Here is a 27394-nt window from a genome sequence, read left to right on the forward strand (position 1 = left end):
TTGGCTGCTCATGTAACTGCAACCTGTTAAAAGCCTTGGTCGGTGTCTTTGCTGCTGTAATCGTGGCACTTAGTTTCTACATCTTGTGGCTGCATAGGAAAGGTAACAATATCATAAATTTGTACCGATATTTTCATTAATGCTGTCAACCATTAATTACTGTCTACCGATAAAGTTTGGTTTTAATTCCCCTATCAGTTTGGCCCACGCTTTCACATCGTTTATGACTTAAAAGAGTTTCATGGAGGCAATAGGTTAGAATAGAGAGACAATTTATGATATACTTTAGGAATGCATAAGGTCCGATGATTTCTAGAACAGTGGTCTACAACAGTTACACTCAATTTGTTGAAATAACCCAACCCAGAGACTTGAAGAGCCTCATTTAGCACCGCTTACGGTTACGCTTTGTTTTCTAGGGATACCAAGAAAAGCAAGGTAGGCCTGTGACTTAAAGATTCGCTTCTATATAATCACCTTATCCTCCTCTCAAAACAGTACACCTACAACTGTAAGCTTAAGAATCCTATAACGACAAAAGCTGTTTTTTTTTATAGTAAAAGTGAAGGCAGTTTTTGAAATGGAGCGTCGGATAGCGAAAGAGAGGAATATACTCTCCTTTCATTTCAAAAAATGGGATAAGCTCCTAACACAGGGACATCATCTCAAACTCCTATAACTCCTATAAACATCATCATATATATCATCATCATATTATTAGTATATTTTATGGAACCTTAACTATCTATCTTTTATAAAAAGAGTTAACACCATGTGAGGCGACCTTACATCTTTCTATGTATTTATTGTTAGCAGCAAGTCTGTGAGAATTTGTAAGACCGGTGTAACTGAAAAATGTATGTGGGTGTGGGGGGCATTTATATGTGTGAAGTCTTGATAAGTAGGTATTTGTGTTCATTGATAATCTATGTAGTGGTCTGTAAAGTTGCTTGTAATAAATAAGTAAATAAACAAACGAATAAAAAAGGTAGGTCTATGACGTGCTGTCCCTTTTTACCGTTCTTAAGGGGAATTTTTTTACGAGTATCAATTTCCGCATGATTCCTCAGTAATCTCCATGGAGCTAGCCTCATTGACAGAATAAAAATGTTTATCCGATTGATTTCCGTGAAAATAGCAAATTATTGGATCTCGTGAACGCAAATCCCAAGAGTAAATTTTTGGCATGCTGTTTCTTTAACTACTACCGGAAGCGATTGAATCTGTTCGTTCACGATTTATGATTTTTAGGATGTTCTTTTAATAATCGATTGTATACAATTATCCGGGGGTCGGTAGATGAGTACAACCTATTGGTGTAGTGTTTCTTTTAGGTCATTGAAGGAGATGAACGTCAAGGAAGAAAGAAACAGTGTATGTAGGAAGTACTTTTTTATGAAGCTATAAATTTTTTTAGTCCATTTAATTAGTTCAAAAGGCTTGTTATTTACACTAAAGAATACGCAAATAATTCGAACGGGCTTTTATCTTTAATTAGCCCGCAATGGAAATGAACGATTTTCAGTCAGGCCACACATCTTCAAGAGACAATATATCTGATGTTTCGTCTCCAATCCAATATATGGCTCTGGATGCAGCACGACGTTCAAACGATCCAGCAGAAAGCCAATTGACAGAAGACGCCTCAGAAATTGGTCAGTACGCACCCTTGAATCTATCGACTCTTTCGTTCGAGATTCCCCGAGAAAACGTGACTATTGAAAAGATAATTGGACAGGGCCCTTTTGGTCAAGTTGCTAAGGGAACAGTCATGAGCCTCCGTGGAAGACCCCAAGAGACCCTTGTGGCCATTAAAATGCTTAAAGGTATGAGTCGAAGTAAGGAAAATTCTTAGTAAACAATTGGAGAGCCAGTGTTGTCCCCACAACTAAGGATGCTATAACTCATTAGAAGAAGTAATTCCTACCCATTAACAGTCATCACAGTGTGCCAGGGGCACAGCCAAACTTTGGCCGGTGGTAGGCCACAGTTTCTCACGTCATTTCCAAAGTCCTTGTAATTACGTTTGCTTTTCTATGCGTGAAGCATTTTGTGGTTTTTGGTTAAAGCGAACGCGTTGAAGGGAGAGCCTACGTAAGAGTGGTGTGTATGTGCTGTAGGGGGGGGGGGGGGGGGGGGGTTGGTGGTGGATTAGGGGTTGGGGCGCTGTATGCTCTTTTGGAAAAATGGGAAATTTATTTACCCTGAAATGGTTAAAAATGCATTAAAATTTCGTATCTTTGATTATTCTGCATAATGTAATGTGAAAAAAATTCACTTGAACAACAATGTAGAAAGTCCTTGAGAAAGTGCACATTTAGCTCAAGTTAAGGTGCATAAACTAAGTAAATTCTACAAACGTAGCTCATATCTCTTGCAGCAAACGCTCCCGAGACTGACAGGAAGGATTTGTTATCAGAGCTTGGAGTGATGAAGACGTTAAAGCCTCATCCACACGTCATCAAGCTGCTGGGATGCGTCACCGAATATGGTAAATTATTTGCAAAAACACCAGCGCCTATCTTTAACCCTTGTTTGTCAACCCTGTATAAAATAAATGCTGTTTGTTCTTGTTACAAATATATACTGATTGAATTGACAGACGTTTTCTATTATACACTTGATATACTGTTATCATGATCATCTGTAAGATATGAGCCTACTAAGTTTCAATTTCACGTAGATCCCTTATTGGTATTGATTGAGTATGTTCCGTATGGAGATCTCCTTGGTTACCTGAGAAAGAGCCGTGGATTAAATGACACTTATTACAAAGACCCAGGTATCAAACCACAAACAAGTTTGACGTCACAACAGCTGATGAAGTTTGCTCGGGAAATTGCTGATGGGATGAGTTACATCTCTTCGAGATCTGTAAGTTGAAGTATTTTCTTGCTGTCTTTGGTTCTGACTGTGACATTTTGCAAAGTAATCAACAGACGAAAAAGGTGTCAGCACCTTTTCTTTCAATTGTGTGAATATACTTGAATAACGTAACGTTTACGTAACGTCTCTTAAAATATTAATGTATATACATCATTAATTGTATTTCTACGATGTAGATCTAATGAAATCTTTCACAGATTATTCACCGAGACCTTGCCGCTCGAATCGTTCTGGTTGGAGAAAGAGAGACTTGTAAAGTGACTGACTTTGGGATGGCAAGAGATGTGCAACAGGAAAACATATATGAAAGGAAGACAAAGGTGTGTAAAGCATGGGAAAAATATACATAATGCAGAACCAGTATAATAGAGACTACGAAAGGCTTGGTTTATGTCATCAGTTTGTTGTTCGAAAGTCTTGAAAGGAGCTACACCCCAAACCAAAAGTTGCAAATATGTTGAGTTTTTTTTTTGTTTGTTGGTGTTTGTTTTTTTTTTTCACAGATAGCCCTCTAGATTGGAGCCAGAGTCTGTAACGTCGATGAAACACGTGATAATCCTGCTTTCACCCAACTTAGAATTTAGCCTCTAATAAGAGAGCCCTTTTAATTTATCCTCTCTTGCCTGTAATAGCAGAGAAATGGATAGAGTCGCTCAAGGCTGCAGTGAGTCATGGGCTTTATTATTGCAACATAAAGTAGGTTGAGGTATTTTCTCCCCGTTGTTTTCCACCTTCTGTTTTTAGGGGTTCTCGTGCTTGGGTTTGATGCTCATACTTAAGACGTATTTTGCTGTTGCCTCCGACATTAGTTTTTAGGGAGAATTAATGAGAGACCTGGTTGCTCGGCTCGGAGTTTGTTATAGAACAAAACAGTGATCATAACGTTCGAAACATCGTTTCGAGATTTTATTTTTTGTCTTTGCTTTGATGCTTTAGTGAGACAGTGCATATATTTGTCATTTATCGGCTTACATTCGTACATGCTGACTATCCAATATTCTCCGTCCAATTTGTATCTGTATTGCTTTCATTTTTTGTCTTTGTAAGGGTCGTTTGCCAGTGAAATGGACCGCATATGAAGCTCTTCTTTACGGAAGATATACTACCCAAAGCGACGTGTAAGTGTAAGCTTTTCTTTTCACTTTTTAATACAAATAAATGAATATTTAACGTCCGCAGAGCAAAAGCTGATAGTCATCGCGCGTGTCATGGAGAAAAGGGACTACCAGACCTTTCAACGTCCGACTTATTGCAAGCAGAACATTTAAGGTGATTCCCTGGTTTTGCATTGCGCATTCCCTACTGCGCATAACATTGCGACATCCAATATGGCGGAACAGAAAATTGCCGGCCCGTCTCGCGACAACAAAGGGCGCTTTCGCAGGTGCCTATCCATGCACGAAGCAGGTCGAAGAAAAAACTTAGGCAAAATTTGGGAACATAAATCGCCAGACCGTGAAGAGGTGTGTTTTGAGAATATGACCAAAATAAGAGGTAGGCGTGTCGTCGAACTTGACTTACTCGCTGAAGCGTTGGATCGTGGATGCAAAACTTGTGCTAAGCCACTTCAATTATCCCGCATCACAGACGAAACAGTCTCTGGATTGGGTTCTTTCCTGTACATAATGTGCTCTAATCCAGATTGCGGAGAACTAAACATCTGTCAAACAAATAAAACCAACAGGGTGCCTGGCAGGATGCGTGGACGTCCAATCTTCGACGTAAACACAAAGCTCGCCGCAGGTTTGTTACGTGATTTTGTAACTTATCACACTTACATTTGTACAGATTTGTACCAACTTTTTACTCGATTATTTACTCTTTATTTACATTCACAGGAATGCTACATGCAGGAATGGGAGCAACACATGTAAATGCTCTATTATCCTCTTTAAACGTCCCTCCTGTTCATGGGGACACATTAAAAGCCAGAGAACGAGAAATTGGTCCGGCCATCAAGGACATTGCTAACACATCCTGTGAACGTATGTTAGAGGAGGAAAAGAAACAGTGGGGAAGTACCGAACGTGTAAATGAAACAGTGCCTATTGGAGCGTCCTATGATATGGGGTGGCAGAAAAGAGGGAAAGGTCATAATAGTTTAACAGGTACTTGAAATAAGGTGCTAAGAATAAGAATATTGAATAACTTTCCCACAACCTAACTGTGTTGTAAACAGTAACCTAACAACTCACGTAAATAATTTGGGGATGGGGTGGCAGAAAGAGTTTATTTATTGAAGGGTGCCCTGAAGTTATCACAAACTAGTTTTAAAGATTTTTCAGTAAGATGGCTTATTTGTCTGCTGTTATCACGGTTGAAGTACTAAATCTTACCAAGACATCTGTCTAAAATTCTCAGGGAACTACATCCATGACCCAATCTTTCATGTGGCATACTTTTAGTTCTACTGCAGGGGGTATTGGGCAACTCGCTCAAAATACCTTAACAGGTATGTGCTACTCATTAGGCTAATTGGATGTGTTAGGAATACATGTATTAATCTGAAAAGAACAGGATTTCAAATAACTTGTGAATTGCCTCAAAGGGCATCATTTTGCATGTAAGATCCTTCTAAAGTAAGTCCAACACTTTAGGTCTGAGCAGCACATACCCATCCAAAATCTACATGAGGTCCACCCCCTTGATTACACCACTCAGGTTTTTTTTTCTTTGGTTTACTTTTTATATTGTCAGGAGTTGGTTCTCTGATTGGTGTAAAAACAGGCAAGGTGATTGGATTTGAAACAAGGACTAAGAGGTGTGCAACATGCGAAGCAGCGAGTAGAGCTGGAAAGAGGGCTCGCACGCACGACTGCAGATGTAACTGGGATGGCTCATCAAAGAGCATGGAAGCAGATGTATGTGCCCAGCTTGTGAAATCATGTGAGGAAAACGGTGAAGCCCAGATGGCAATCCTTGTGGGGGATGATGATTCTTCAACTATAAAGAAAGTGAGAGACACCCTTGACCATGACGTTGAAAAATGGTCTGACATAGTCCATGCAAAGAGAGCTTTTGCATCTTCTCTTTATGGTTTACAGAAATCACACAAAAAGTTAACTGCTAAAGTGATTGACTATTTGCAGAAGTGCTTCAGCTATGCTGTTACACAAAACAAAAATGACCCCACTGGAGTAAAAAATGGCCTCCGAGCGATAGTTCCACATGCCTTTGGTGATCATGGCACTTGTTCCATCTCTTGGTGCAAGTACCTAAAAGATCCCGTCAGCTATCGTCACAGCACTCTACCCCATGGCAAAGATCTAGAGGGGGAAGACTTGAAAAAAGACCTGCAAGAAACCATCGAAATTTACTGTGACAATGCAGAAAAGTTGGCTCCACTTGGATCTAGCCAAGCCAATGAAGCACTAAATAATACCATAGGCAGCAAAGCCCCCAAAATCACGCATTACGGCTCAAGTGAGAGCAATGACTATCGTGTGGCATGCGCAGTGAGCCAAAAGAATATTGGCCATTCATATGTGAGTGAGGTATGTAATGTGGACAAGTACAGTTTTACTCCTTGTTACATACCAATACACATTTTGTGTGGCATTAGAAATAGGATCACCTAGGCTTTCTCACCACCAGGTGGTACACGATTAAATATGTTCTGCTTCCTTGTCATTTATTTGAATGCCACAGCTAAAATTTGCAGTTTTACTCCTTGTACTCTTGAGTATTCTACAATAATATATCATTACTTCCAATTAATACATAAAGCACTTAATTTTCAATACATACATGTACAGTGTACAACTAGACATAAGAATCTGTCAACATAAACACACACGTGCACTAAAAAGCCACTCCTAATTTTGCACACAGGCCCTTCAGAAAATTCACCTTTCCCCTGGAACACAAGGGATAAAACACTTGACAAGAATGGATGCTAAGATGTCACACCAAAGGGCAAGGCAACAAACTAAAAAATTCAAGCAACAAAGAAGACGACAGAAGGAGAAGAGGTACAGTGTGTTTGTAGACTTTAATAATATAATAATTATATTGTTTGAAAATATGATTTAGCCTACAATTTTGCCTATGTTCTGCAGATGTATTAACCTAGCCAATAAAACTGGAATCATTTTCATGCACATGCAGCAATTATAACAAACTATGAATTTACACAGGCTTTCAAAGACAAAGCAAACAGAAACCAGGGAGGGTTCCCAGTACAAGAGTGGCATGGGATATTTACAAGAGAATGATGCAGCAGAAATTCCTCCTCCTCCAAAACCCTGTGAATCAAGTACAAAGCAGTTGCGTCAACAAAACCTTACAAATATAGTATTTGATCTAGAGACATCATCTCGAGGTAATATACGGTAAATTATTTCAAATATGATTAAAAGAAATCGTCCAGCTTTACTGAATATATTATTATTGGAATGTGAATTCACATTGTTAATCATTTTTAAACCATTAATTTTTTACTGTTCTAGCCTTTTCTAGTTCTAGGTTATAGTCATAATTTTAAATAACATTGGTTGTACTTGTAAATTTTGTTTCCCTAGCCTTTTTAATAACATTAGTCTATTAATTTTGTAAGGCATTTTTCTATTTTAGGGCAGGTTATTATCTCTGTGAATTAGTACAATACGGCATTTTATTATTTTTATGGATACACAGAGTGCAACATAAGCAATATTATTATTATTATTATTATTATAATTATATAAATGTCCTAACAACAGTAAAGAACATTTTTTCAGCAGGTTGAGGTTCTTGTAACCAGTATTTAGTTTGCATGCAAATGTTCCTGATAAACCTATCAACTATACCAAAATGTATACAATGTACCAAAACCACCAAACAGCTGCAGTTTCTTCTCTTCTGCAGGTAATGATACTGAAATACTGCAAATTGCAGCAACTGATGGGGCAGACGAGTTCGAGGTTTATGTACCTCCAACTAAACCCATATCACCGGGTGCATCATCAGTAAATAAGCTTACCTTTCAGCGAGGCATTCTTTTTCACAAAGGCCGTCCTGTCCAGGCAGTTCCACTGGAGGAGGCATTAGCTAGGATGATAGCGTGGCTCAAGCCCAAGTCTCCCTGCCTGTTGATAGCCCACAACTGTAAATGTTTCGATGCAAAGCATCTGATGAAAGCCTTTGAGTGCACTGGATTATACAAAGAATTTTCAGCAATTGTTCCAGGGTTTTCTGACACATTAACAGCCTTTAGAGAACTCCTTCCTGCACGTAAATCACACGGTCAAGAAAATCTGGTGCAAGACCTTCTACTGTGCAGCTATGAAGCCCATAATGCCATAGCTGATGTCCAGTCACTGTTTAAACTTGTCAGCAAGTTCTTAAATTCAAAGCTGCTTGGAAAACATAGCTTTTCTGTAGCATGGGTCAAGGAGCACAATATCCACCTTGCCAAGAGAAGTTTGCTTCAGCAAACACTTCAGCCTTTGATCAATGACAAGGCTATTTCTACTGGAATGGCTACAAAAATTGCTGATTCTGGGCTGGGAATGCAGCATTTGCAGCTGGCATTCCAAAGAGGGGGAGCAGATGGGCTGGAACTTATACTGAAGGAGAAATTTGATGGTAAAGCTCGAGTGACAGCAAACAGGCGGATTCTGTCTCAAATTGTAAACTATTTCTGTCACTGACTGTAAGTAAGAACTTGAGCATAACTTGTAGTGATCTTTGGTACAAAATACTACAAATACGTATACCATGAGTGATACTTCAAAACTGTAATCATTAGCAATAATAATGGTCAGTGAATTTTGGTGTCATTATCACATACAAATAAGGCTATTTCTTGTTTATACTGCTACCCAGGAAATTTCTGTAATATCATCCATTATTTTGTTTCCCAGGGCTTATTTGATTAGCTCTGATTTGTAAACTATGTGAAGGAAGGCATCTTAATCTCATCACAGAGCTTTTAAGTTTTTTCTTTCATTGAAAATTGTTCAAAATTTTGAACAGCAATAATAAATATTTCCCTAAGTAGGGGGGGAGGATCCTTATGAAAAAAACCTGTCACAAAAAAAATGCAAACAGCTGGAAAATGCAGAATACATACAAGCTAAGAAAATAAACATGCATATAAAGCAAACCAAATAAAAAATAAACGTACAAAGGAGAAACTCTAATCCTCCCACTCTTCCTCTTAACTTTTCTAGTTGTCCATCCCAAATTGCTTTGGGTCTGGTTCATATTTATGGATATGAATTGATTAAAATGTTATCTACGGGCAAACAGGCATGAAGCCACACCATTGAGGTTTTCATTAAAGCAAATGACCAGCAGTAACAAGGAGATGACCCACTTGAAGTATTAAAAATATTTACAAAAGGACAATGTTTAATAATATTCCTCGGGCCCCTGAAAGTAGCTGGGATATATTTCCTGAAATAGCAAGTTTTTGCTAAGTGAGTTATAGCTTGGCCACTTTGTACTTTCTGGTCCTGATAAATTGTTTGAAACTGCCACAGCAGCAAGTTCAGTTAGTTCTTCTCTGTTCACATGTAAAAAAGGAAAAAAATTGCATAAATTGACCTTATGTAAACAGAAACGTAAGCTTACTATTCCTACCAACATAACAGGCCAGGGCAAATTTTTGTCCGGGCAAGGTAGCTAGTTTATAACTGCAAATATTTAGCTTTTGTTAATACACAGACTCGATTGGCTTGCTATCTATTTGCGAGAGTGCCATAAAAAAAGTCGAAGTTTCGTGATGAGTTGGGACGAGGCAGTGCTAGTGGAACCCGCAATATGTAAAGTTTAATGTGAAAGGCAAAAAGCAAACGTTCATTGAAAACGGCAACCAGCATGTCCAGTCTATATACACTCTTAGTACAAAGAAAATAGAAGTCATTAACAAAACGTTTCCGAAGTGGTCGGAAAACACTGGGCGGCAGTTAAAACAAGTAACCCCGGCATAAAATCTCAGGACAAACAGTACGCTCTAAAAAAATACTCCAAGCTTCTGTAAAATGTTTAGTTATTAGCCCTGAAATGATTCTTTTGGAGGAGGAAATAATTGTTTCTGCAAATAAATAGCTAAAATGGACACCCCGAAAGAACAGAGTACAACATTCTTACCAGTTTTCATCTCAAAATTGTGGATTCATAGCAACAACGTTTACTAAACTTGACTCGGCATTAATTGAAAATTACTTACCATCATGTAAGCTACATCTGGATCATACTGCAGCCGTATTTACAATGAAATATCACAAATGTCGCTCTTTCGATGATTCCTTTCATGCACGTTCGATCGACGGTCGAGAGTCTCGACGGGTATTTCATAGAAACTCGCCCCAGTCCTCACTCAGAAATGGAAAAGTGGACAAAAGGTGGTGCGCACGGTGCGAACATCTTCAACTCTGGAGCACAAACGAGCACGGTGACCCCCATTTTTTATTTCATAATTTTGATAAGAACACGATTTTCAACTTGTGCAAAAAGAATCAGAGAATTTCTATGTTCAGATTTTTTATAAATTCAATTAAATCATGCGGGGAATCCATAACGGGTCCAGAAGAACATACCCAAATTGAATCTATTTTGGAGCATAAAGTAATCAAGAACGCATTAAAATACATTTTTCTGACACGTAGGTGAATAAAGGAAAGAATAAAGTCAGATTCTACTTGATCTCACTGGTTGCATTTAAAACACTGAGTCTTTTTGCCCAAAATTGGGTGGGTGCGGCGATGGTCAAAAGGGGCCGTTTTAGCCGTATTCGTCAGCATCGTACTGCTGAAACGAGCACGGTGACCCCCCTTTTTTATTACATTTTTATCATCTCCTAGACTTGATACAACAGTGTGGAAATTTTCATCGGAATTCTATGTTAGGTTCTTTTACTAGAGAATCACCTTAAATTAATGATCGCTCGTCGGAACACATAAATTTTTGTGTGTGGTGTTTTGGGTACCTCAGGGATCCCTTTTGTGTCCTGTGTTATTCTACCTGTATGTCATGAACTTGAGGGAAGTACTTCCAGCCAAAGCAAGGTCATCAATATGCGGACGAAACTACGAATTATAGTAACTGTAAACTGTATGAGCTTTAGAGTTATCACTCCAGGCGGAGATGCAGATTTTGTTGTTGATGTGGTCATCACAGTGTAACTTTACACTCAACCTTAACAGGAGTAACCAACGATGGTTTCCTCCTAAATACATTGAAAATACTTTTTAGGCTATCTAGAATACATTTAGATATTAAAAAATGCATTTTAAGTGGCGCTATAAAATTTTTATGTGTTCGGTCATCCTAGGGTAACTCGAGTCTTTCCGATATTTCAAGGGCTTGGGTATTATTTTTCCGAACATTTTAGATGAAATTTGACGTATTAGGAGGTGAGACTTTTTCTAATTCCTCTCGTCATCACGTTTTTGAATCCAGAAATTTGAGGTTCCCTTTTTCTACGAAAAATAGTCTCACTTGGGAAGTAAAATGTGTAATTGTGTAAAATGTAAAAATGTGAAAAAGCAAAATGTGAAAATTAACTTCAGAAAATCGTAGGAAATTTATAACATAAGCTTCGAAAATTGTAAATGAATGGGACGGTCATCTAGAGATTTTTAGTCGTCCTCAAGTAATAGAAAATTCTAGGCAGTATTTTCTTCTCCGAACAGATATTGTAAAGAAAACAGTCCTTGGGTGCCCCTGACCTTAAATCGAACAAGATTAGACTAAAAGATTATACCCCATCATTTTCTGTGCATTTCAACCTTCCTCTTATTTAGTACGAAAGTTCACGAAAAGCTCTGAGATGAACCGCAAGATCTCAAGTGTCTGTGCTGAAGAAGTTGAAATACCTAGATCCGTGTATAACGTTTGTATAACATCAGATTAAAACACTTTGCATAGGATTCGCAAAAAATGACTTCTAAGCAATTTTTGTTTTCTAAGACGACAACAGGTAGAAAAAGCTAGTTTTGTTTTCTTTTTGAGCTACTTAAGCAAGATTTGCTTAAGTAGGATTGCCCCCAGTTGTTACACGCAAGGAGCAACACGCATTTGCTAAATAGTTGCACTTTAACCATTTGACTCCTTTTACGCGCGCTTTTAAATAAGGTTTACATTTTTTCCCAAAAAAGACTCCAAAAGGCTCCATATTTTCTCAAATGACACTTTATGTTGCTTATATGAAGTTGTTTATCTTATGGTTCAATTTCAATCGTTTTGACGCCATTTTGGACTAACTTTTGGGCAATATTTCCTCGCTGTGCTAATGATAACCTTTAAAAATGGCGTCAGACACGAATGAGGCTGATCGAAAACATGGGGGAGAGGTGTCCCCAAGGTGGAGAGGTGGAGAGGTGTCCCCAAAGGAAATCTTTGTTACAGCCCGCCTGCCAGTCTGACGTCACGTCTTGCGTCAGTGACTTTCAAAATTGCGAGCAAAGTGTTCATCGAGGAGACGGATAAAAATTGCGATTTTATCACGGAAATACTGTTCCGATTTCTTGGATTTGGAAATTTTAAGGTTTCTATTGTCATAGAAAAGTAGACTTAAGTGCTTTTTTGAAATGAAATATCCAGTGGTGTAATGAATTTTAAATATTCCTTTCTATCGTCAAGCAAAATTTACGGGCAATCATACCGACCGGTCACACCTTTGAGGGCCATTGCACAGCAAGATTGAGGAGTTTAGACACAGCAATAGGAGGCTCATTAAAGGATGTATTATACTTTAAATTGTGCGTATTTCAGCTCTTCAGAGCTAGTGGAACCCCATATCATTCTTCTCAAAGTTCGCTCAGCTGTAGAGTTGAAAGAGGAAGCTAAATGACAGGTATTTGTGAGAGACTGTTAGCACTGAATCTTGTTGCTTTACCGCATTTTAATACTGTATTGGGCATACACCCGTAATTCTGTAATTAAATCACGAAAACCCATAAAAGGTTTCGTTTAATTATTTTTGGGGGGCAACTGACCGTGTGGAGATTTTAGGGTAATAATATTGATGATTAAGACGATGTACAAAAAGCACGTTTAACTTTCGCCAGTGGGTCACTGGTGGGTGTTGGGTGTAAACTAGTACAGTTTGTGATGTACTGTGCGTTGTTTGTCACGATGTCAACTAACATTGAAAAAAATTTAGCTCTTTCAGAGGAGGGACATGTCTTGACAGCTTATGGTTTTTTTCTGGTCGTAAGCTTGGCCAGTATGCAGATCAAGAGCTTTTGAAATCCCTTTTCCAAAATAAAACTCCAAGTCCAGCAGGGTCAGCACTAAGAATAGAGAAAAAAGGCCAAAAGGAAAAATAGTATTGAAAAAAAGAGACCAAACAGAAAAAAAAAAAACAGTACAAAGAAACAGAAAATAGCGTCGCCGGGAGTTGAACCCGGTTTATCTGCACGTGCAAGCAACTCCTTGACCACTGTACCACAGTGACACACTTGATTTGAAAAATTTTGTCATGTCAAAGCAATTTTTCTCTGTCATAGACGCTGTTTGAAGCTGGTGGAGCTGTATTTATCATTAATTCAAATATACATTTGAGGAAAATTAGCTTAAGCGCGTATTTCAAAGCTATTTCGCATTATTTCGGGTTCAACGGGCCGACTCGATGTAGATAATCGATCGAATTAGCTTTACTGAATTTGGTGGAGAATTAGGAGATCAACAGAGGCCCACACTCGAAAGGAATGATATGAAGTTAGGCCCGTTTAATTAGCAAAAGAATAGATGAAATATAAACATGTGTGATCTGTGAATGGAACCTCCTATTCTGGAGACTAGACCTTGCCTATTTTAGGGGAAAATTAGGGTTTTAGGGTCCCGTGAAATAGATGGTGATCCCGCAACACGGCCAGCAAAACAAATTAACAAAATTACACAATCACAGACACAAAATGTCAAAACGGTTTACACAAGCAGATTAAAGCAACACCAAAGCTCACACACATTTGATCAAATAAGCGATATATAGCGATATTTGCTAGCTTCTTAGCTTTTCCTCGACCTCGCTCGTCCAAATAACTGTCGTATCCCTTGCTAATTTGTACAAGCGACCCGAGGCTCTTGCCTGTTACTACGTGACGCCATACTGGCGGGCGGAGTGGGTCAAGAACCTTAGGTGGAAAACAATAGATTGACCTTCCCCCCCTGGTCGAACTATATTCGAAGCACCAAATTTTAGCTATGATTCAGGTTAGGTGAACCCGTACCAAACCAAACACTATAATTTTTAACATCTACTCTACAACTGGGCTGAAACCAAGTACACTTGCCCCATTTCGAAAAACACAAAAAAAGGTAAATTAGAGTAAAACGCATTGCTGAGTTTTTGGATTGATTTGGACAGATTGGACGTCACCAGTATGGAATTTCTGTCACTGAGTCGCAGACGTTCCTCCTCGCGAATCGTCTCCAGCGATGAGGAGCAAGGAGAAAAGGCTGTTTTCGCAGGCTTCCCTCGGCCTAGTCTCCCAACTTTTTCGCTTATGTTCATTGCCCCCTTAAATTTTAATTACCGGACGTCAGCTAACTATTTTTAAATGGCCTTCCAACCAAGACCTCAAATATTTGCCATTTGTTTTTAACTAGACAGCAGCGAAAAAAACCTAATTCGGTCACTTGACTGATGAAGTCATTACCCTAGAGGAAACGTGGGAAGATATTTTATGGCAAAGGTTATCTTCTTGTGGTCTGACATTCTTCTTCGTGTAAAATTGTCAAAGTTATAAAGCTTTTTTAAAAAATGCCTCAAAGGATTCTGATATAATTTTTATGATAAGTATAACTTGCTTTATTATTATTATTGTTGTTATTGTTATTATGCCACTGCATCCTAAACACAAACTTCTTCCGTACAGCTGCTATGTCCTATCTAAATTGCCCTGGCATTTCACTATAGCAAATATATCCAAAACCTGGATAACGGAACATCTCGACTCTGTAGTGAATGGCTATATTCGAAAATGGTTTGATATTCCGATATCTGGAACACTGAGCAATGTTTTCCTAGAACGCAATAAATTTGGTCTTAATATTTGTTCTCCCTCTATTAAATTTACTCAGTGCCAAACAGTTCTCCGAAATTCATTAAAAGAGTCACCAAATGCTTCCTTAAAAGATCTCTGGAAATCGTCAAGCTGTCACACTAATATTCAATATGATGTGTACAAATTCACTAAGGAAGTTCTTAAAGATTTCCGTTCTAATCAAGAGGATAGATTGCAACACCACCCAACATCTCAAGGTTTCGTCTTCTCAAATGTTATCAAGTACTCATTGTCATCTGTAAATTCTAGGCAGAGGCCCAGTCTCATCTACCCAAGAACATTTACAATTTTACCATCCGCTACATCAACAACTCCCTCCCTACACGTAAGAATATGGCAAGATGGGGATTATCACAAAGTCCTGATTGCTCCTTTTGCCCTAATCCTGAATGACTCCTTCATGTTGCCGCTGGATGTCAACAGTACCTCGATCGCTTTACCTGGAGACACGACTCAATCCTTAACTTCATTGCCAAGTCATTTCAACCTGTAATTAATGTTCACTCTTCACTCTATGCAGATGTTAATGGTTTTCTGAATCCCTCAATAATAACTGGCGGAAATTATCGTCCAGATCTTCTTTTCCTTATCCAGTCCAAGTGCCTATATGTTCTAGAATTAACAGTTGGTTTCGAGTCTAACCTTAACAACAATACAGTGCGTAAGAAAGAAACATATCTGAACTTGATCAACGAAATGAGTAGAAATTACAGATGTGTCAGATTTGTAAATCTCTCCATGAGTTCTCTTGGCGTTTTCTGCGATGAATGGTCCACGTTCTTAGACATGATGAATGACATTGGCATCGACAAAAAGCAGCAACGTAATATAATCAAGAAAATGATAAATATAGCCATTAGAGCAACATATTACATCTTTTGTTGTAGAAATAGGAACTGGGATAGCCCAGACTTAATGCAATTTTGATTTTTTTTGTTTGGCTTTTGCTTTGTTTTGTTTTTTGTTTTTGTTTTTTGTTGTTGTTGTTGTTTTTTTCTTTTTAATAGAGACTTTAAGATCTGGGACGCGACGACTTCTAGAACGCGGTGGCTGATAAAGGACTGGAACTAGAACGCCGTCGTTTGCGCGCGAAAAGTAAAGTTAAGATCTCCGTCGCGATGCAAGACGACGCGGCTGCAAACCGCTCTTTGTCAGTGTGATTCTTCAGCGATTCTTTCGCAGAAATAGCCATGGCATCATTTAAGAAAGTCAAAGAAATGCTTTGTTTGTGCTTTGTTCGATAGCATCACCTCCACTTCTTCGTTGACGCTTCGGTTTGTCACCGCTTTCATCCGCTGATGAACCTCTTTTCTTCGTCTTTGACAGCTTCTCCATCGCTTGTAATCTAACATCTTCCGCTTTAGCCCGATCGTATTGACGTTTTTTGCTAGCTGTTCCCTGTGTTTCCTGTAATTCCGCTTCCTCACTTTCCTCCAACGCGATTATCATATCCAATAGGTTTTCTAGTTCCGTAGGCTCATCGGGAGTTATCCCAGTTGCTTTTTCCTCCGCTAGAAGTTTCTTCTTATGCTTGTAAACAAGGACTCCCACGTGATCGCTTATCTACCCTGAATTTCGGCACAGTGTATTTGTTCAAGGTGTCTGCTATTTTTTCCCACATACTGCTTCTTTGTGCTGACCCTTTCTTAGTTGTGTAGGGATTTACATTGACGACTTCTCTGCACAGAATGGCTTCATGATCATGTGTCCAAAACATTACTGAACTTAAGAGAAGCATAAAAACACACGCAGTTTAATAAAATTAAATCAGATAATACAGGCTTAAAATTGGCTTTTAGCGCCAGATGAACGCAATAAATCGAGAATTGCAACGGTACAAGAGACGACAAGAGTATGCAGAAGACTCCTGCATTCACTATTTGTAGTTTTAGCTCGTTTCTTACTTGCAAGCCTTGCTCGAAGTCGAAGTCGAAGGCGCTGCCATTTTATAAGCTTCGTACACCTGAAAGAAATTTAAAAATAATCAAAATCCTTCCATCTCTGCGATCTAAAATGTCGCCAGAAATTACGTCCAATGATCCTAGAAGGCTGATTTTATATGTTTAGAGCAATATATCATCATTTAATTTAAGCACAGGAACAAATATACTCACGTTTTGTACAGAACGTCAAACTCGCAAAACCCACGTTCTCGACGCGACGTGGTGACACCAGGACGACGGCTTGAGCATGCACAACGTGTCTCCTCTTTGAAAATTTACTTCCTGTCGCGTCTTACAGCCGTCGCGTCTCGGATCTTAAAGTCCCTAATAATCCAATCTCAAGTAGCATTTGTAAATTGCCTATACGTAGGGAGATTTACAATTGTACATTCAAAAACACAAATAAAGTGTCCATTATTATTATTATTATTATTATTGTTATTGCTATTACTATTATGTAATTGGTTTAGCACAAATAAAAAAAATTAAAAGTAGATTTAACTGTATATTAAAAAAATAAATTAAACCAATATTTAATCCCAGATATGTCTATGTTTTTTTTGTTTTCATAGGTGGAGCTATGGGGTCTTGCTTTACGAGATTTTTACAATTGGTAAGGTGCCATAAAACCTTCCGAAGTCTTTGTATTTTTTTAAGTTAAAAAACGTATAAAATATTCTGAACGGAGGAAAATATATCAAGTTTTATTAAAAACTGAATCATTGGATAATGCAATTCTAGAGCTCTGATTGGCTTGGCTATCATGATATGTTATATACTTAATGTCAGATCCCGAGGGAAACAATTAGTTTTGTTTTCCCGAGAGCCCACACCAGGACTCGAAGGAAAACAAAACTAACTGGCTAACTGGTTTCCCGAGGGACCTGATATTAAGTGTTTTTTTTATATTTTTAGACTTTCACATCAACACCAACAAAAGAATAACCGGAGCGAATCAAAACAGTCGATTCAGTACTTATAAGAACACAAACATAATTCTTAAAACTACTGAATGAATGATTTACAAAAGTACTTTCCGTATAGTATCTGCATCTTTTTCCTCCACTCTTCTGGAAAAACTTTGAAATTGTTGCTTTTATACATAGCTTGAGGCTTCATGATAGTGTTGTGGACTCTTGTTGTGTCATCCCTGGGAGTGAAAACTGGCAGTGTTTTCCCCGCCTTCTGTCAGGCCACTTTCCACCACGCTTTGATCACGTGCTTTAATGTATCCCGAGCGGGGTACAATTGCTCAAATGTGCCACGAGCGGGATACATTCGATTTTAGCCAAGGCCATGTGACCAAGAATCAACCAATGGAAGTCCCTGTTTAGTTGAGTGAAAGTCTAGGAATATAACAAGAGCCGTATACCATGCTCTCCAAATATGGTAACGGTACGCGTTTGCTTAAAATTGAAAACAAGTTGAAAATCGGTTGTTTTTTTACAAACAAAGACGGAAAGAATTCTCCATTTTATGGGAGTTTTTAATAAAACAATTATCCCATTCGCGCTTGTTGGATATGAGATGATTATAGCCAACTTGAATCCAACACGCACTCGTGGAATAATTGTTAAATATCATACTTAAAGCAAGCATGATTGGAAGTTCCAGCTGTCTGACACAACTTGTTTAACTCATATTAGTTGCGTTATCAAGTCAGCTGGCAGTAACATCATCTTCCAAATAGTTACCTTAATGAATTCTTGATGCCAAAATGCAGGGTGAATGATTAAATTGTTCTTTTACATCAGGGAAGTGAACATCCACTTAAATCTCGTTCCTTCCAATTACACAACAATATAACAATTTATAAGTGTGCCAAAATGTTGTTATATCAAAAGCTGGTTTTGGTTCTTTTCAGGAGGTTCTCCTTATCCACGAATGGATGGCAGGAAGATTGTAAGTTTACTTCAGGAGGGATACAGGATGCCTAAACCAAAACATGTGGATCATGAACTGTAAGTATTTATTTTTGTGTCAGTTTGATGGCTTTCGTAGTGTTTTACTGTCATACTAAGTAACCCCGAAATGATAATAACTTAACTATCAGAGGTAAATTCGTAAAGAGTAGAAAGCAGTGGGCTTCCTGTACTTTATAACACAAAAGGTGATAAAGTCATTCTTGTGTCGTCTTGAAAAGACTTGAAGATTCTTGGTCTTCATATCGACGATAAGCTGTCCTTCAAAGACCACCTGTCAACTATTTTAGAGGGTCTATGCCAAGATTGGAGCTCTGAGACGGTTTAGAAAGCTGGTGCCTGCTGACACCTCACTTACGCAGTAAAAAGGTTATACACTCCCACTTCTTGAATATTTTAGTCCCTTACTGTTAGGGATAAACAAGACTCTGAACAAGAAACTTGAATCTGCAAACTATTATGCTTTAAAAGCCCTCTTAAATTTCAGAAACAACTAAGATTATGATTCTATTGTCTGCCGTAGACATGCAATCACTGGAACATAGCCGGTACTATCAATCTCTTATCCTTCTCTGTAAATTTATGAAAGGAAGTGTTATTTTTCTAATTTATTCGAACCTCATCGTATTACTTGACCTTAAGGAGTAGTGAACACAAATCTCACTCAACCATCTTATAAATAATAATCGATATCATCACAATACTTTCACTTACAAGGCTTCGCATTTATGGAATCAGCTACCTTCCTACGTCAAGCTATCGTCTGATAGTCAGGTCTCTTAGTGCAAAATATAGGCCGGATCATTACAGACGTGACAAAAGTGTCAAATTTGGCACAGAGCTTCCTTAGCACCTGCCGATTAATACTGGAGGGGGTGCCCGTTACAAATGGTCTAAATTACAGATAAAAGGGGGGGTTAACTTTCACCTATAATAGCAGATTGGGTTCCCTGTGGTGAGTACTCTCCTTGTTTGATTTGGCTAAAAAACATTTGTTTCAAATTTTTAAGTGTTTAATTTGGTAATGTTTAGTAGTTGTTATACTATTCAAATAGTTTTACATGTACATAATACTGACTAGTGCCCAGTCTCAACAAGTTAAGTGTGGCCGGCCACATTTGAGTTTTATGTTATTGTATGACATCTTTGAAAGCTGGCTTTGTGATCTGTTAAAAATGATATGTAATGATATTATCACTGGCAAGTCTTAGCAGTGACACTGATAGCCGCACAGTGAACATGGCGCCATGTTCACTGTGCGGCTATCAGTGTCACTGCTAAGACTTGCCAGTGATAATATCATTACATATCATTTTTAACAGATCACAAAGCCAGCTTTCAAAGATGTCATACAATAACATAAAACTCAAATGTATCACATCCTAAACGATAGAATCGTTAAATTTTGACATGCTACATGAATGACTCCATGAACCGTAACTGACAACGCGCCCACTTTGTAATTGTGCAGCTAAGATTAGATTATAATTTGCTTCGTTGGTAACCTGTCCTTGAGATAATGATTAAAACCTGTCAACCTCGTCCTCAGGGGGAAAAGGAGGAGCAAGGGTGGTACAGTTGGTTAGTGAGCAGCCTTCGGTGCGCGAGGTCCCGAGTTCGATCCCCGGTGTCAACACATCCTTATTTCAACTTCTCTCCTTTCTGTGTAGCTTTGACTAGCTTTAAATACCCTTAAAACAGAACATTAATGGAGAGAGGGGGGTAAAAGGAGTGCACCATCGACCTCAAGTTTATCAGTTATTGTTACTGTCAAGAGTTATTGACGTAAAATATTGTCCCTTTACCTTTTTCTACCTTTTTATTAAGCCCTGGGGATGAGGTTGTAAATCATGCCTCTCCAGGAATTTTTAACACTCTTTATTTTTTACACATTTGCATTTAGAAAGAAGAGTATGAGGTCCCTGCATGCCTAGACACTTGTAAGGAGCTCATTTAAAAAAAAAAAAAAAAAGTAAGGAGCTCATTCACTTCAGAGCCCTTGCACCAGAGTGTTAATGGTAGGTCTATACGATCTTTCAAAAAAGAGGAAGGTCGTCGCGTGCGTTACAATTTACCAACAAACTAACAGGAACAAGGCCTCTTTTAGCCAACCAATGATGCATCATTAATGAAAATGAATGTGATTTGTTTGATGCAATTAGGCAAATACCCCGTGGTTACGAAATCTTACAATCATGAATTCCTCAGAGCAATTCAGTTACCAACTTTTCACAAAATAATAATGCTGTGGAAAATTACAGAAAATACCAAAAAAGGCAAGGGTCAACAATAATTATGGCTTGATCCCTTATAATTATGGAGTGGTTATGATATGGAAGCCCATCAGCCCATACTTTGACCACTCAAACAGATTTTTGACAGATTACATACCGCAAAACTTTGCATTCACTTATGCCTATGTTGCCACACCAGGAGCCTAGAAATCGGCTCCTGGTCACACCTTGTTTTTATTGCTGAATATCATTCTAAAGAGCTTTACGAAATATTTTGTTAGTAGGGCTGTTTTGAACATATGATTGAAATTTAAAGGTGGTGACAAAAAAGAACACAAAAAAAGTCACAAAACGAGACGCATGAAACAACTGCAATCTAATATTCGTGTTTCACCGATATAATGGCTCCTTTGGCTGCTGCTGACGTTTTTGAAGATGGAAGTAGTATCACCGCTAGTCCCGGGTTAGGTATACTGTCTACTACCAGTTTCACGGTTCCTGAGACTTAGGGCCTGTTAACATAAAGGTGGGGGACCCCAAGTAGGTGAGGTAACCTGCTTAGGTGGGGTAAAAAAATAACCCTCCTTTACATGCAATCTTACAACTCAGCCATCCTGGGGTGCACTTTCTCAAGATTATTGAATGGTCGCTAAGCACTGAAACAAGAAAAATGCTGGCAAACCACGACTACGCTCACTTGCTGCTCTTGCTGCAACCTTCAGTGTTGTGGCTTTCTATTGTTGCCTTTAATAATTATGTGAAGCCACCCGGCGCCAAAGTGAATTTTGCGCGAATTTGATGTATCATGAATCCGAACCCGACTAGCCTGGGTTACCTCACCTTGAAACGTTGACATGGCAGAATTTGACCTCAGCTGAGAGGGTTACCCAGTGTGGCAGACCGGGCTACCCACCTTGAAGGGTCACCCCACCTATCATGTAAACGTGATCAAATTAAATGAGAGATTATATGGACAGGCGGTTTACCCCACCTAGGTGGGTTACCATGCCTACCTGGGTCCCCCTCGTCCATGTAAACAGGCCCTAAAAGTTAGCCCGGCCCTCTTTCTACAGTTTCAGTGGTTAAACCATTCACCATTTAACATTTGAGTCAATCTTGTACCACTTGAGTCTCACTTTTACGACTTGAAATTAGCTGTTATTATTTTTGGACATGAGTGCCAAATGTAGAGGCTTCATGATAAACTGTGCTGTTTTTTGAAGCCTGGGCTAACTTGTTTCTTTTTTGCGTTTATAAGACCAGGTTCTTTTTTGTTTGTTTTTGCTTTGTAAAGCTTAGACAAACTGCGGGAATTGTAAATGATATGAGTTGTGCCACGATGCTTGGTTCTCTGTAAAACATGCACCTGCGTCCAGCAGATAGAGAGAGACTGAAAGGCAACCAGGCCTATGTTAAGCTGAAAAAATTGAGTACCTCCTTAGGAAAGAACTATTTTGGGTTCTGTCATTTCGTTATTTGCTCTTAATGAACAGCTGTCATAAATGTAGTGTTTTGAATTTTATTGTAATATTACCGTAATTCTTATCGCCAAAGGCAATTTATAAAGGTATTATTATTATTATAATAATCCCTGATAATATGTGATACAACAGACTCTTTGACAATTTCTTTTTCTGACATTTTGTGACTGAATCGCTATGCCATACCCTTTCTTTAGCTTAAAGTGACATGTAATGACAAATAATACTTGATAAATAAGGCTTAAGCCACACAATAAGGCCTCCTCTAATTGAAATACATTAGAAAAGGAGATGAGAACCCCAGAACCTGAGTACTTGCAAGTTGTGAAGAAAAGACGAGGCCATCCTAGAAATGACTTATGAAAATGTGGGCGGACTGTGGACTTGCTTTAAGGGCACAGTAATAATCAACTTCATTATACAATCAATAAGCTAAGAATGGATGGGAATGCCAGATGTTTGAGTGAAATTGTTGTTTACAACATGAGAAGGGCATTCTGAGTGACTTAAGGTATTAAATAACAATTTTCAATCAAAACACCACAGGGACCCCAGCAGGTGAAATTTACAATAATTAAATCATGTTTAGTACGCTTCAGTGGCATATTTGCATTGGGCACCCCCTCTAATATTCATGGTACTGCAATAAGCTATCGCTGTGCAAAGTTTGGTGCTTTTGTCAACTCTGTAACGATCCTGACCTTAAGAGACCTGACTATGAGGGCTGCGGGAATTTTGCAAGAATTTGAGATCATTTAACTTCATAAACTAAGGGCCAGTTGCAAATGTTATTATTGTATTTCTCTGGGATTTTTTGCTTATTTATATATTCATAATCGATATCGTATTTTACCAATAAATGGTGGGAGCAGGAGGGTGTAACTTTAGTACTTCTTACATTCCCGGATATATTAGTGTTTATTACAGTCTTATCTATTTGTAATCTTTTAGACTATTATCATTTTCATGTTTTTTATTATTAATAATAACTGTTTTTGTCGTACGTTTTATACGGCTTGGATACTCGGGGAACCCTATCCCACGCTGACATTAATAAATTGATTGTTTGATTCATTGATGACATATTGCACTTAAATTTAGAGGATTTTGAGCTTGAATGAAAAACTATAATTTAAGTCACTCAAATAAAAAAAATCCCTCCTGTATATCACGGATATGTAGTTTTGGGAGACGAAACACTAGAATGGAACGTTTATTTTACAGGGAACACTTTCCAATGGTCTCGTTTCGCAGATAAAGAAACATGTCCTTGCACTAAGGATCACTTTATTTAAAGCGTATTTTAATTGTATCAATTACTTTGTATTACTTCTAGGTAAAGCAATGGTGCTGACCATTAAGTCAAAAATCAAGAATGTGAAATATGGGACTAGTTGAACTCCTTAAGATTACAATGAAAGCCACCTATCATAAATTGCAACCGAAAATTAAATCGAGGACTAGTTTTCAGAAAGTTCTTTCCTTTCTGTCAGCATAGTAAGGATCAGAGGAAATGTCGCTTACCAATCAATTTGATTTTGTGACAGGTACAAAATAATGACACTTTGCTGGCTGGAAGATCCTAGTGCAAGACCTTCTTTTTCTGAACTGGGGGTGAAGCTGAAAAAGATGGAGAACCAACATAAGGTACGATAAAAACACGAAAAAACCTGGGCAACACTGAGTCTCCCTCAGCGGTCCTCCTTCAATTTCTTTAATTTCATTACTGAAATTGTGTGGAGCTGCATGCCTAGGTTAACCTGGGTTCTGTTATGCTACTTTGGCAGCCAACTGCGACCTTTCTCCATGCTTGTTTTTTATACCCTACATGAAAAACTACTGTAGTTATTGTTAATTGGAGTGATTATGTTGTTAAGTTGCGCGAACATGCTGATAGTAAGAGACCAATGGACGACAATAGCTTCCTCTGCGTATTTATTTATAAAAATATTCTTCTTATTCTTCTTCTTATTATTATCATTATTATTGTCATTATCATTATCATCATCATCGTTGTTATTACTACTAGTATTTTACTATCTAAGAGCAATTGCGCAACCAAACCTTTCCACTGAGCTAAACAGACCTCTGCGTAGGAAGGCTGCTGATATGGCTTCTTAAATGATGATATGTATTTTTTTCTTTTCAGGGGCTAATAAACATGAAATTGTATGACCAACAGCTGTATGCAAACGTTGAAGACTTGACCGTGTAAACTAAAAATAGCCACTCAGGGGAGTGCATTAAATAACCGGTCACCGGTTCAGTCTTAGTAATACTTTACTTTACAAGATACAGTTTAAGATAAGATACAGTGGAAGATACAACAATAGTCTTAGCCAAATTCCGCTGTAAAAATTGTTACAGTTTGTTCATCGAGAAACTTGTTTCAGAACCCTCCGCAGTAAAGGCTTGGAAAAAAAGCTTTTCAGAACATCCTGATTGGGGTGATTGCTTTGTGAATATATGTAAGCCCTCGAAGATAATAAGCTTAGACAATTCACTTTTAAGGTTGTGTACAGAATAATCACGACAAAAAAAGAACTACTGAAATATAAATTAGCTGATGATAAATGTCCTTTCTGCTTTAATCCAGATTCAATTGGACACACCTTTTTATATTGTCAAGAGTGAAAGGAATTCTTTTCCAAAAACGTTAAGGCGGTAATTAATGAACATCATAAAGAGAACGTACAACTTTCAAACAAGCAAATTTTATTTAACACGTTCGATGACTCCCTTCCAATGCAAATGCCAAATTTAACTCAAAGCAAACATGGTCTATTGGTTTTACTGAAAAAGAAATACTTGTATACTTGCAAGAGCATTATAACGAAACGTAATTTAGATGAACTTTTACGTAAGCTTTTTGAACAATATCGCATTGAAATTTGTGGCAAACAATATGAAATATGTGTGGCAACTGACAGGTTTTTTATCCTTCAATCATTTTATTTTTATTGTAATTTGTTCTGTTACTTACTGACTTATTTTTTTATTCTTTTACTTTGTGCTGTGTATTAACATTGTTAATTTGTTGTCAATAAAATATATATATATATATATATCGATGAATCTTTAAATGCCATTTAGCGCTGTAACCTCTTACTATTTTTGATATTTTTATCATTATTTTCTATAAATTTTATCAAGTGAACGCGATTTTCACTGTTAGTAAATTACTATTAGTTATTAGCTGTACCTCACTAACTATGATTACTGTATAATTTTATTAAAACTGACAAACGACATGATATTTTTTATCCTTTACTAACTTCTACTACCAGTCAGTGCTTCTAGAAAACGTTTCACTTATTCGGTAAACCGGATAGAAACATCTCTTAAAGGTGTTTATCTTAAACTAGGATCGATGATCCAAGTTCACTTGCCGATGGATGATGATGCATTTAAGGTATCATCCAGGCTAAAAAACCATCATTTTTAGAAATTTGCAGTTTTAAGACGATTAAATATAGCTCATCAAGAGCTCTCTTTTAAAAAAAATTCCAGTAAAAAGTGTTTTTTCTTTGCAGACTTATGGAGTGCAAAAATTTTTTTATGCTAATTATTTTAATTGATCGTTGACAAGTTCTGTCATACTTGATACGCGTGCCGCTGTTGAACCAAGCAAATCACGCAATTTTGACAGAAATCGTGGTTTACAAGTATAGTGCTCACTGTTTTTCCCTGGAGTTTGAAAGTGAATGCCTCCAAAGAAGAAAAAAGAGCTTGTCCGTTTTCATCCTCGACTCTAAGACAAACGAAGACGACAAAATCGTTTTGCCGCCAAAGAGTGGGCTTCGAAATTAGCAGAGAGCGACAAGGGCTCCTACTACAATCAAGAAAAATGGCTAAAAGATGACAAAGCTCCTGAAAAACCCATTGAAACTACCGCGGAATCGAGTTTTACGAGTTCGTTAGCGAGCGGAGCGAGCTTTTTAGCCGGGCTTTTTAGGCCGCGAAGCAGCCAAGCGAGAGACGAAGTCACGAGAGGTCCCGCACCATATAAAAATCGGACGAAGTACTGTTTTGAAAGTCTATTGTAGCAGGAAAGAAGCTTCAACAAAAACTCCAGGAAGCGGTTTGTTGTCGATTTTTCCAGGGAAGTGTCGAACTTTTAAAAAAAAAAATGGGAGGCGTTTAAAAGAGAGAGGCGTTTATTCTCGTAACTTATTTTAACGAACTCAACATAACTGTATACAGTATGCTTTCGGCTAAAATACTATGCGTTTAATACTAACTTAACAGCGTAAGGGGGGCGTTTAATACTAACTTAACATCGTAAGGGGGGCGTTTATTAGATAAGAGGCGTTTATTTGAGAGTGGGCGTTTATTAGATTGTTTACGGTAATGAAGTTTTCTCGACAACAGAAAGGATCGAACAGAGCAGAGCCTTTGAAATAAATTGTTCATCTGTTGTCGGTTTTTGTTTTCAACTTTTCCTACTGTGTTACTATTGTTGTCCCTTCTCTGGTATGCATCAACATTGACAGCTTTGGTGTTATAATCTGTTATAATCTCATCACGGGTAATACGCCGCCCAAAATCTTCTTCCACTGTCTTCTATTTTTTAGTCAAACGTGAATTGGCTTCTTCCGTTAATTTTTGGCTGGACTGGACTTAAATTTACAGTGACACCCACTTTCACAAAAAGCTTCTCATCTCTAAATCGCGTTAATATTTTGATTTTTTAAAAGAAATAAGCAATAATCTGGAACTATTAAGCTTTCAGAAAATGTACGGTTTATGGGGGTATTTGTTAAAAGCAAAAGCGCTAGCGCCGATTAAAGCAAGGAGGGTGGTTGAGGGTGGATGATACATTAAGTACTGATGAGGGTTTTTCCAGATAGGATCGATATTGCGGTGCCTTTAATGCACCATCATGAGAGTGATCTCGATCATAAATCCTGGTATCGATCATTTCAAGGCAGA

General features: G+C 38.0%; 2 protein-coding genes across 5 annotated transcripts; both read left to right on the plus strand.

Annotated features, from left to right (window-relative positions):
- LOC140950313 (proto-oncogene tyrosine-protein kinase receptor Ret-like) lies at window positions 1-25109 on the plus strand. Of its 4 annotated transcripts, none has more exons than XM_073399539.1 (11): window positions 1-102; window positions 420-438; window positions 1323-1374; window positions 1499-1826; window positions 2684-2874; window positions 3084-3206; window positions 3934-4004; window positions 17398-17438; window positions 18690-18786; window positions 24010-24109; window positions 24612-25109. In XM_073399539.1, the coding sequence occupies exons 3-11, from the start codon at window positions 1348-1350 to the stop codon at window positions 24675-24677; spliced, it is 1044 nt and encodes a 347-aa protein (XP_073255640.1). In that variant the 5' UTR covers window positions 1-102; window positions 420-438; window positions 1323-1347; the 3' UTR covers window positions 24678-25109. The 4 variants fall into 4 exon arrangements, with proteins under 4 accessions (XP_073255640.1, XP_073255639.1, XP_073255638.1 ...); XM_073399538.1 differs by having other exon boundaries at window positions 1335-1374; XM_073399537.1 differs by lacking the exons at window positions 1-102; window positions 420-438 and having other exon boundaries at window positions 1151-1374.
- LOC140950745 (uncharacterized) lies at window positions 4215-8516 on the plus strand. Its single transcript, XM_073399982.1, has 6 exons — window positions 4215-4629; window positions 4725-4994; window positions 5584-6380; window positions 6718-6857; window positions 7023-7207; window positions 7732-8516. The coding sequence occupies exons 1-6, from the start codon at window positions 4215-4217 to the stop codon at window positions 8514-8516; spliced, it is 2592 nt and encodes an 863-aa protein (XP_073256083.1).
- Window positions 25110-27394: the final 2285 nt, after the last annotated feature.

Source organism: Porites lutea, chromosome 10, assembly GCF_958299795.1.
Source record: "Porites lutea chromosome 10, jaPorLute2.1, whole genome shotgun sequence".
Classification (NCBI taxonomy): Eukaryota; Metazoa; Cnidaria; class Anthozoa; order Scleractinia; family Poritidae; genus Porites; species Porites lutea.

What these genes read in the sequence shown, in the direction of transcription:
- LOC140950745 (XM_073399982.1), top strand. Translation starts at nt 4,215, where the DNA reads ATGGCGGAACAGAAAATTGCCGGCCCGTCTCGCGACAACAAAGGGCGC. An exon ending in GCCATTCATATGTGAGTGAG is followed by an intron (nt 6,381 to 6,717) that starts GTATGTAATGTG and finishes TTTTGCACACAG; the next exon opens with GCCCTTCAGAAAATTCACCT. An exon ending in AGACGACAGAAGGAGAAGAG is followed by an intron (nt 6,858 to 7,022) that starts GTACAGTGTGTT and finishes GAATTTACACAG; the next exon opens with GCTTTCAAAGACAAAGCAAA.
- LOC140950313 (XM_073399537.1), top strand. Translation starts at nt 1,300, where the DNA reads ATGAGTACAACCTATTGGTGTAGTGTTTCTTTTAGGTCATTGAAGGAG. An exon ending in GTTACATCTCTTCGAGATCT is followed by an intron (nt 2,875 to 3,083) that starts GTAAGTTGAAGT and finishes AATCTTTCACAG; the next exon opens with ATTATTCACCGAGACCTTGC. An exon ending in TTACGAGATTTTTACAATTG is followed by an intron (nt 17,439 to 18,689) that starts GTAAGGTGCCAT and finishes GGTTCTTTTCAG; the next exon opens with GAGGTTCTCCTTATCCACGA.